Genomic DNA, 11,667 nt, shown 5'->3' on the forward strand with positions numbered 1-11,667 from the left:
CAAAGACCAGAGTCACGAGAGTGTGCACCATTTTTGCGCATATATAAATAACCGCTTGAATATTCTGAACGTGTTTACCACCGCACATGCTTTGCACCATCTAAAGCAATACATTTTTTATCTTGGTCTCATTAGAGACAAGCAAACTAGGATATTTGTTGCTGGAACCATGTCCTGTGGTCTGATCATGGCACCAAGATAAACTGATTTTAGATTTTAGTTTTAGATGGTGTCCAGTATGCGTGGTGGTAAGAAAGTGAGTGGTACAAAGAAAAGTGCCCCATGCTTACACAGTCATTAAAAGTAATAATTACAATGCCTTTCTGTAAGCACGGGGCACTTTTCTTTACATTACATTATTTACAATGAGTAATTGGACTCACAAGATTTGAGGGTGCATGAATGCCATCAACACTGGGAAGCTGAATTCCATCAGAAGGAACATGCATGTCAACACGTACTGTGACTGCTGAAGGAGATCATGATACTCATATGGAATTTTAACGTAGAGGTGTACTCACTATTGCGGTGCCATAATGTCACAAACATGGAAAAATATGCAACTTAAGTTATTTTTATTGATTTTACTTTTCTGTAGTCAGCTTACTTTATGCACATTATGGAAATAACTTTATATTTATCGAAATATATTTCAAAATGTTACATTTCAAAAGGGGTGTATTCCATATTGGTGTACACTGTAGCCTATATTCTGAGAAATGTACTCCATTCCAAACCCTCCCTGAACACCCCCTCTCAACACTCCACTTTTTTAAATTCCTTGAATGTGCGCATTTTTGCATTTGCATTTGTGTGTGTATGTGTGTATGGACATTCTCTGTGCCTACATAAAAGCCCCACTAAGAGTATGTGGAGGAGATAAACAGCTGTTTATGCGTTTGGAGGAGAACAATAAGGCGTGATGAGGGTGCATCTGCCAGATCTGACAAGCCTGCGCTGAATTACATAGTGCGGAGATAGCACTCTGAAGCACCACTGTCGGCACGCTTGCAAGCACGCAAACATGTATCATACAAACACACGCACACACGAACGCGCTCATGCACACACACAGACACACGCACGCACACACGCACGCACGCACGAACGCGCTCATGCACACACACAGACACACGCACGCACAAACGCACACAAACGCGCGCACACACACACACACACACACGCACATAAGTGGCAGTGTTGGACGCCGATCTGATGGCAAATAAATGGAAGCACTCAGCATTCTCCGCTGCTTGGAGCTCTATGCATTGCGTTGCCAAGGTTCGATGTAATCCAGGCCCAGAAGATCGAAAATATCCTTCTCGGTTTTGGCCACCAGAAATGCATCCTGGAGAGAAAAAAAAACAAAACATTTTTTTTCACATTTTAATCAAGACAGGAAAGGAAAGTTGTATGAGCACAAATTGAGATGAGGGTGCATCTGCCAGATCTGACAAGCCTGCGCTGAATAACATAGTGTGGAGATAGCACTCTGAAGCACCGCTGTCGGCACGCTTGCAAGCACGCAAACACGTGTCATACACAAACACACACGCACGCACACACACACACACACACACACACACACACACGCACGTGTGTTAAGTTTCTCACATGTAAACCTTTAATACATGTCAAGGGAATGAGAAAATGAAATAGGGGTGAAGCAATAACTGTTCAAATGTGGTGTTACTGTCCTTGTTTCATTAATTAGGTAAAGTAAAACAGAGTTAATAATAATCATACATAATCTTTATGACATGTCACAAGTGCATTTGCAGTAATCAAGAGTAAGATGCAGAGAGGCAAAGCATGGAGTGGAACACTCTCTCTCTCTCTCTCTCTCTCTCTCTCTCTCTCTCTCTCTCGCTCTCTCTCTCTCTCTCCCTCTCCTCCCCTCTCTCTCTCCTTTCTGTCTCTCTCTCTCCTCTCTCTCCATCTCACTCACTCACTCACTCACCTCACTCACTCACTCACTCCGTCACTCACTCAGTAACTCACTCACTCATCACTCACTCCACTCACACACACACACACACACACACACACACACACACACACACACACACACACACACACACACACACACACACACACACACACACACACACACACAGACGGAAACACACACTGTGTCTGTCTCCAGAGTGCCTCCACTCCCACTGGCTAATCACTAATCATGTCGGTGTCAGTGTGAGTCTGTCATGGCCAGGGCTCTCATGCGTGATGTCGCCCGTGTTGCGCCACGTCTCTCATCTCACAGCAGGACACTGATGGCTGTCTGGGTCCCAGCGACACTAAAGTCGGGAGCACTGAAGAGCAACTTGCCAAACCACGCAGACACACGCACACACACGCACTCATCCACACACACACATACACACACACACACACACACACACTAATCCAGACTACACTCACATAAGCACACACACACACGCACAAACACACATTTCCAGACTACACTCACATAAGCACACGCTCTCACATAAGCATACACACACACACGCACACACGCACACACACACACACACACACAGACACACACACGCACACACGCACACACACACACACACAGGCCCTCTGCGCCTGCGGATGGCGATTATAAATGAAAACAAAACACAGTGTGACCTTGCGGCACCACTAGGAGGAGACAGCCTTTATGGATGATACCCTTCACATGTCATCACACACACACACACACACACACACACACACACACACACACACACACACACACACACACACACACACACACACACACACACACACACACACACACACACACAGCTTCATATGTCATCACACACACACACACACACACACACACACACACACACACACACACACACACACACACACACACACACACACACACAAACACACAAAAGACACACACACACACACACACACACACACACCACCTTCACATGTCACCACACAGGTCAAAGTCAAATCCACTTTGCCCTCTGGTCATTAAAAAGGAACTCACCAAAGCAGTGAAGTTACAAGGCCAGCTCACTGTCAGAGGCATTAACTTATGATGAATCATTTGGGTCATATGGGACATTGTATACTGAAGTGGTTCACTGCCGTTTTCTGCTGGGACCCACTTTTGGGCACAAGAATATTCTCCTGAGTCTCTTCAGCCAACCGGCAAACATTGTTGTCCCTTAGTATCGCTACATTTTAATGTGAAAATCACAGAAAAAAATAAATTATTACCGTAACTGTGCAAATGAATTTTGGCATTGACTATTAATGAAATGGTTGTATAAATATGAAGGTATATTAAGGGTTTTCTGAAAGCAGTCCCCTCTCTCCATGAACCCCCTGCAGCACCTCCACGGTCGATATAAATTTGCTTTTACCAGAATGGCAGTGACCAAGTCGTAATATTACTAAACACCCAGTGTCGTGATCCAGAAAACTCCCTGCCCCTTGCGCTTGTCCATAGTGTCAAAAAATGCACTTGAAGTGTATTTTAGATAACCAAATGAATGCAGAATCCTCGTTAAAAAATTAAGGCTATAAAAATACTACAGTAGGCTATTAAATATTATACACACATATACATGTACTGCAGTATTAAATGTTAAATCTACTGTACGTTAACTGTACGTTCAGTAAAATGAATTAAATTCAATGTGACATGATGGTATCAAGCTGCACCTTCGATGCATTATTTTTTGTGACGCTTGTTTATTTGCCATCAAACCTTATGGCACACATGCACATTTCCTGTTCGATTAAAAGAGGGCAGGCATAAATAAGTAATACATAAGACAGTAAGTAAAAAAAGACAGACAGAACGAAAGAAAGACAGAAAGAAAGAAAGAAAGAAAGAAAGAAAGAAAGAAGGAAAGAAAGAGTGAACCCCTCACTGTCCAACTACTGAGCAGTAGCTGTTGCATGAAAGCCTGGGGAGAAAGGCAAAGGTGTTGGTATTTCCTGTTTGGTTCAAGAGTGCAAAGCTATCACAGAGAAACACTGGGGCTCCATCAAGCTAGTCGTGTAGTCGACAGATATTTTATTTCCATAGCAAACAACAACAAAGAGAGCAGGTAAAGGCGATGGGGGTGTGTGTTGTGGAGGTGTGTGTGTGCGCGTGTGTGCGTGTGTGTGCGTGTGTGTGTGTGCGTGCATCCATGTGTCCGTGTTGGTCGGTGGTTGACCTCTACAAGGCCCCTCGAGGGAGTGGGTGGGCTTCCTTGAAATGACAGGACACAGACAGAGCCTGTGATCAAAGCAAGAGAACACAGCCAAGCGGAGATATTTCTGTTGTGAGTGTATAATATATATTTTAATCATGTTAATAATAATCAAAACAAATTGACAAAGGGTGCCAAGTTGTGCATGTAAATGAGGTGCTCCCCTCTATCAACAGCAATTGGTCCCCGTCCAACCACCACACGCACAGACAGACAGACAGACAGACAGGCAGACAGACAGACAGACAGACACACACACACACACACACACACACACACACACACACACACACACACACACACACACACACACACACACACACACACACACACACACACACCTGTGTGCACGCACAGAAACAGTCTCTCTCTCTCTGTCTCTCTGTCTCTCTGTCTCTCTGTATCTCTCTCTCTCTCTCTCTCTCTCTCTCTCTCCCTCTCTCTCTCTCTCTCACACACACACTCTTCAACCATGCAGAATGAAGAAAGCAAGTGTGGCTCTTGGGGCCTCTCCACAGACAAGAGCAGCATGGCTTTGATTAGGAGTGCCACTGCTCATCAAGCATCGCTGACGACCGGCCTGCAGTGAAGGGAGCAAGATGTTAGGAAGCTGTTTTGGAGGACGAGAAGCCAGTCCCGTCACGAAGGACAGAAGGTATCTGCAAGATGCAGAGTAATATTTTAAATCTACTGTTCACATGTACTCTTTATATGCATGCGCATGTGCAAATGTGTTTGTGTGTGTATGTAAAAAAACAGATAGGTATATTTATTTAGATCATAAGGAAGCCAGTTTCCGAGCTGAGCTTTAGCGTGCTAAGTAGTAAGAGGCAATTAACACACAGTATGTAAGTGTTTGTGTTTAACTGTCTCTGGGTTTCCAAGGTTGTTGATTGGTTGGCTGGGCAATTACATATCCATGGCAACACAGAACAGCATGCGACGCAAGCCATCATCAGAAGGTCACAGGTGTCCATAACACTACTCCGCTTTACTTTTTTAATTAAATATTTTCCGTGACACAGAACAGCATGCAGGCTACTATGTCAGCCATGCAGAGATGGTCGCAGGTGCCCATTACGTTAGTACACTTTCTTTTTTTTTTCTCTTACTCTCTTCTTTCTCACTTCGAGTTCGACCAATTAAGGCAGCCTATGCTACTACGAAACACATTAACAGGGCAACAGGGCAAGGCGTTTGCACAGTAAAAAAATAACATCATCATCCTTGCTGAATGGATTTTTGTGTCCAAAACCCAGACAAATATTCAGAGAAATTATAGATAAGGTTATCGTGACAGATGTACTTTTGGGGTTGTATTATAACAGTCATGATGACGTGCAGTTCTAGCTTCAGGTATTTTTGTGTGTCTGATATCCTGCTTTCCTGGTGGGGCGCCAACACATGTGTGTCAACTTGTCTTTGTAGTACTCTTAACAGGGGTGAAGGCAAGAAGAAAGCAATATGTCTAACCTTTCTTTTAGATCACACTGTTGTCTCTTTGACACATACTTTCCTCCCTCTCCCTCCTCCTCTCTCTCTCTCCCCTTTTCTCTGCATACACACTATGATTCTCTTGTCTGTCATATTCCATTTCTGTTTTCTCTGATACACTTTCTTTCTCTGCTTTTACCCTCTCCCCTATACATTTGACCAACTTCCTCTTGTGATGCTGAAAAGCTGTAATCATGGCTGCTGCTGCTGCTAGTTTTCGTCACATTTGTACATCCACCCACTTCACAGACAGCTAGTGCAGAGTGCAGGGTTGGGATGGTGACCTGGGCTGACCTGGCCTGGGCTGTGCTGGGCACGAGGGTAACAGGGTTGTTGCCTTCCCTTTTTCAGTCTTTCAAAAGATTGCATAGTGTCAGTAGAAAATCCATTAGGATTCGTGCACAGAGATCAGATCGCGTCAGAATCTATATCTGGATGCCAGCAACACAATCATCTGAATTTCCACAGAAAAAAATAATGGACTGGGGATGAAAAAAAGAATTAGAGAATAGGGCAGCCTCTGTGGTTCATAAACTTAAATTAAAATTGAGTTTTGAAGTGAAATAAAGACAAGCTCAGCATGCATATGAAATACACATACGTACATGCTGTACTGTATTACACATAAATAAGCAGCGATGATTGCAGAGTACTTCCAAGCACATCCATTGCTACTGCTTCTTCAAAGTGACTTCACAGACGGATGAGATGCAATGAGAGAAACAGCGCAGTGAAAAATCCACAACACAAGCCTACAACAGCAAAACTACAGTACTGAACATGTGTTGCCATTTTCTCTTTTTTTCAATTTCTATCATAACAACACCCCCGGAAAGTTTTTTTTGTGAAAGATTACATATGGCAAGCTGCGAGGTCTCACAATGAAAAAATGAACCGCACCAATTGCCTGAACTACAGTGCAGGGGAATCATGCAATCAGTGGCGCATTCAGAGTCCCTGCGCATCCGGTGTATTAAAATCCCTTTGTGTGCCGTGTGGCACTCCCGAGAATCCAATTTGCTAGCAGGTAGATAATCATCTCGCTCTCTTGTCAGCCAGTTGCTGCGTAAACTGCATTTCAAGCCCCGCTGGACTGGGTTATGTTTAGTTATGTTAAGTTACGATATGTTTTGAATCGAATCAGTCACCGATTGGTCACTTTAAATACCAAAGAAAAGGCTAGTTGTTGTGCTCATTTCTGTCCTTTTATCTGTGCGTGTGCGTGTGTGTGCATGCTTCTGGTCCGGCAGACCATGTTTTCTTGTTGAAGCGTAACAGCAAGAGAAGTGCAACATGCTGCAGGGACCTACGTCTTTCCTGAAGAAGTCAGATGAATCAGATTGAAAAAGCTAAATAAAAGGCTGCCTGATAAAATAAGTCTGAGACTTCCAACAATAATATTGTATGTGCTGTCAAACACACAAACAATGAAAGAGTGCTAGTGTGTGGGCTGTCAGGCATACTGTAGTGGGTGTGTGTGTGCTGATGTGTTTGTGGGAGCAGGGCCGCTGACAGTTTTTGCTGGGCCCAGGGCAAAGTCCCTGAAAGGGCCCCCCACCCAATTCATACAATATAATGAAAACCCATTTCTGGGCCCCATCTCTCCCTGGGTCGCCCGGGACAACTGACCCCTTTGTCCCCCCTTGTCAGCTGCCCTGTGTGGGAGTAGATAGAAGAGTGTGAATGAGCTGCACTTGTGTGAGCATGAGTGTGTGTGTGTGTGTGTTTACACACTGCCATCATTCCGTTTACAGCTCCCATCATTGATGTGATATCGGTGAGTGCTGTGTGATTTGCAGCACTTGTCACGGTGAACTTTAGAGCATCTCAACATCTGCCTCCGCGCTGCTTCCCGTCTCTCTCATCAGCACCACAACAACACTAATACTGCCACTTGTTCAGCTATTTCCTTTTGTGTTACCCCCACCCCCTAATACTCAAAAACCTTATCTCATAATAAGCATGCACACATGCACGCACGCACGCAGGCAGACACACACACACACACACACACACACACACACACACACACACACACACACACACACACACACACACACACACACACACACACACACACACACACACACACACACACACACACACACACACACACTCTAAGGAGAGAGGTAAAGGCTGACCTACAGTCATTTTTCAGAGGATAGATGGTAGTCCCCAGTCAACTTCTATAGGGATATAGGTGTTCATACTAGATGGTTTTTAATAAAACCACCCGGAGAGAGTGGATTTTGAAACGGTAGGAAGCTGTCACAGTGCTTTTCTGTTCCTTGAGAAAAGAGTTGTTTAAATCCCCATGACAACCAGTAACTGTGGAGCACAAGCACTCATTGGCTGACGACCTAGACAAAGAATTTTGTGAAATCACTCCTGAAAGGTGGAAATTTTGCGCCAAGGGCAGGGCCCGCCAACTGCGTATATTACGCTTAGCCGGGGACGTGAACATCATTCTTACACTCTCTTCGGCTGTGTACATCTCGACCTGCTCTGCACCGCCACCCTGGAAAAACGCCTAGCTGCCTTGAAGCATATGCTAACGGCTTCAGAATGTGAGAAGGAGTATATGGTGGAGCCTGAGATAGAGATAGAGATGACGAGTGACTCGAACAAAAAAGAACCACCCACAGTGGTTTGTGGAAAAAACACAGACAGCAGTGTTTTTATCAGTGTTTTTTTTTTTTTTTTTAATCACCCAGTACTGTCGGAATATAATGTGAAAACTAACCATATTACAGTAAGACCATATTTCCACCTGCATCTGAGTAAATGTGTGTAGACGATATAGCAGGCAAGTCCAAAGATTCTAATTCTAAAATTCTAATTCTATTTTTTGAAAATCGGGCAGTCGGTCTGGGTGCTCTGTGTCTTCTTTAATTGCCCACACCTCTGAAGCTTCTGGCCGCTGGAGAGGAGGAGATAAACGTGGCATCATCAGCCTGAACAAAGTCGAAACCGCTGTATGATAGCAGAAGCTGGTTCACCATTACACAGCCATATCACCTCAAATGGAAAGGAAATTAATTGACACGAATTTCATAGCCCATTTCATAGCCTGTCTTCATATTCTGTTAGTGCTGCACCCTCTCTCTCTCACTCTTTTCCCATCCCCAGCATCGCACCCCCGCCTCCCCCCGCCATCAACCATGGTCAAAAGAATGGACATGAAAGAGGAGCATTTTGTTCCCAGTTCCAAGACTTTTTCAGCTGACATGAATCTGGCTGCAGTGATCGGCTGCCTCCACTCGTCCACAGATCGTGCTGAGACTGCCTGACGTCTATTCAAGGCCTTGGGCCCCTTTTAACTCTCATGTCAGCCTGTGTGTGTGTGTGTGTGTGTGTGTGTGTGTGTGTGTGTGTGTGTGTGTGTGTGTGTGTGTGTGTGTGTGTGTGTGTGTGTGTGTGTGTGTGTGTGTGTGTGTGTGTGTGGGTCAAAGACGTCCAAAATGAAATTGTCCTTCAGTGTAACGGATACCTTCTGCTGACTGTAACTGTAAAAAACATGACTCTTTTTATTTATTTATTTTTTCCAGTGAATTCATGAAAGCCTAGGCTGTCATTCATTCACTTGAAACAATTTAAAAATCATGTTTTTTACATTTACAGTCAGCAGAAGGTATCCGTTACACTGAAGGACAATTTCATTTTGGACGTCTTTGACCCACGTGTGTGTGCATGTATGAATGTGTGTGTGTGTGACAAGAACAGTTTCCTGACAAAGCTTGCTTTTGCTCTCTTTATCTCTCTCTCTAAATTCAACATGCGGCACCCTAGAATAGTCTTTCCCTAGCCCATATTACATCAGGTTTTAGCCCACTGTATACTTGGAAAGTTCATTAAGAGAGATAAGTTTTACCATACAGTATATTCTGGCATAATAGTGTCGTTAAACAGAAGAGATTTCCCAAGAGATTTTACAAGCGGATTCCAAAAAAGTTGGGTCACTTTGTATTTTGTGAATAAAATCAAAATGCTGGCATTTTTAAAACATCTAATATGTTAATAAGGTAGAGCATTATGTACAGACAACATATCAGTTGTTAAAGATGAACAGAATTAATGTTTTGAGGTAATTATGTGATCATTTAAAATTTGGCCCATGCAACAAATCTCAAAAAAGTTGGGACAGGGCCAAAACATGTTATAATAGTTGGATAATTCGAAAAATTAAACAAGGAAGAATATTTTAAAATGAACTATATTGACTGCCAACATGAATGCACAAATAAAATACCATCACATAGAGGCTATGGCACTCAGCGGCAAAGATTTTGAGGGACTGATTACTTATCTATTATACAGAAAGATTGAATTATCTAAATTGCAGGCATATAAGGCCTACTTCCGTAATATAGAGTTCTGTGTAATCATTGCACGAGTTATGAGATCATGACATACTCGTGGTCAATAAGCAAACTATGACACTCCAACAATGACAGCTCTCGAAAAAATGACCATAAACACAACACTTGATTAATGCACATGATGCAGACATTAAACAGTGTTGCGTGTGGAAAAGCTCATTCTATGTACCTAGGAGACATGTGAAACTGTCCTCTGATTACAGAATGGTAAATATTTAATCCATTTTGAAATTATGGAGTCATGCACCCTCCAGGTTATATAGAAAATGAATACTTCAGCTTGATTTAGTGGTCAGTCTGAAAGACAGCATATATGATGGTAAGGGGGTGCAGAGGTGACTTGGTTAGGGTCTTCTTACTCATGTAAAGCATTAAAATGAATGTTGAATGATACATACAGACTTTAAACAGCAAACATAGCTACCAAGGCATTATATTTTGGAGCACCGCCTTTAGATATTGCCCCATAAAGGTGGCAAATTTCAATCTCTACTATGTTCCAACAGTGTGGTCCATCATTAGAGTAAACTGCAGGTCACAAAATTGTTTTCTTGCAGTCAGGAAATGCCACATATTAAGCATAACAAAAAGGTAAACAGGTTGAAGAACACACCTATCAGTTCAGCTGCTGAAATCATGTGTCGCACATCAAAATATCACATTTTTGAATAAAATTATGCCATCAGTCAAAGTATCTAACTGTTCAGTCTCATCCCTTGTGTTCTGTTTAGTCTTATCCAATATAAAAAGCATTTTATTGGCCCTGTCCCAACTTTTTGGGGATTTGTTGCAAGGGTGAAATTTTAAATGATCATATAATTACCTCAAAACAATAATTCTGCTTGACTTTAACAACTGATATGTTGTCTGTGCATAATGTTCTACCTTGTTAACATATTGAATGTTTTGAAAATGCCAGCATTTTGATTTTATTCACAAATTACAAAGTGTCCCAACTTTTTTGGAATCCGCTTTGTACATAATCTACAAAGTATATGATTTTAGTTCGGACTGATTACATTACATTACATTACACTTAACTGACACTTATATACCCAGTGACTCACAGGATGTTTATTACAGTCCCTGGAGCAATGTGGGGTTAGGTGCCTTGCTCAGGGGGCACTTCAGTCATGGATGGAGGTGTAGGTAAGGGTGGGATTCAAACCTGCAACCCTCTGATCCTACGACCATCTCCCTAAACATTAGGCCACGGCTGCCTCCTATACTGTAAACGTTGAATAGTCAATAATTTAATGTGATTCAGTGAGATAATTTGTATTCATGTATGAAAACAGGTTAACATTAGATGATTGGAGAGGTAAGGTGTAAGAACAGCCAAAACCTCAGATCCAAAACAACAAAAACATTTCAGCCTGAAATACTTTCACCCTGAGAATGAACAAGTCAGCGAACTGAAGCATCAAGCTGTTTTGGCTAGCCATTTGCACATCAACCCCTTTGTGTTCGGATTCATCCGCAATGCTATCAGGTACACACAGTTACAGGGGTGGTGGGGTAGGGGAAAATAGGGGAGAGAGAGGGGGCAGAGAGATAGAGAGAAATAGAGAGAATATAAAGAG

At 42.9% G+C, this 11,667-nt stretch overlaps 1 protein-coding gene across 1 annotated transcript in view; it reads right to left on the reverse strand.

The window, feature by feature from the left end:
- Nucleotides 1-593: 593 nt before the first annotated feature.
- Nucleotides 594-11,667, reverse strand: part of LOC134441413 (DNA nucleotidylexotransferase-like) — a 137,247-nt gene continuing 126,173 nt past the window's right edge. Inside the window, exon 11 of the mRNA XM_063191708.1 lies at nt 594-1,348. Within this exon, the coding sequence (XP_063047778.1) occupies nt 1,262-1,348 (87 nt within the window). The 3' untranslated portion in view covers nt 594-1,261. The remainder of the gene's footprint in view (nt 1,349-11,667) is intronic.

Source organism: Engraulis encrasicolus, chromosome 24, assembly GCF_034702125.1.
Source record: "Engraulis encrasicolus isolate BLACKSEA-1 chromosome 24, IST_EnEncr_1.0, whole genome shotgun sequence".
In the NCBI taxonomy this organism is placed as follows: Eukaryota; Metazoa; Chordata; class Actinopteri; order Clupeiformes; family Engraulidae; genus Engraulis; species Engraulis encrasicolus.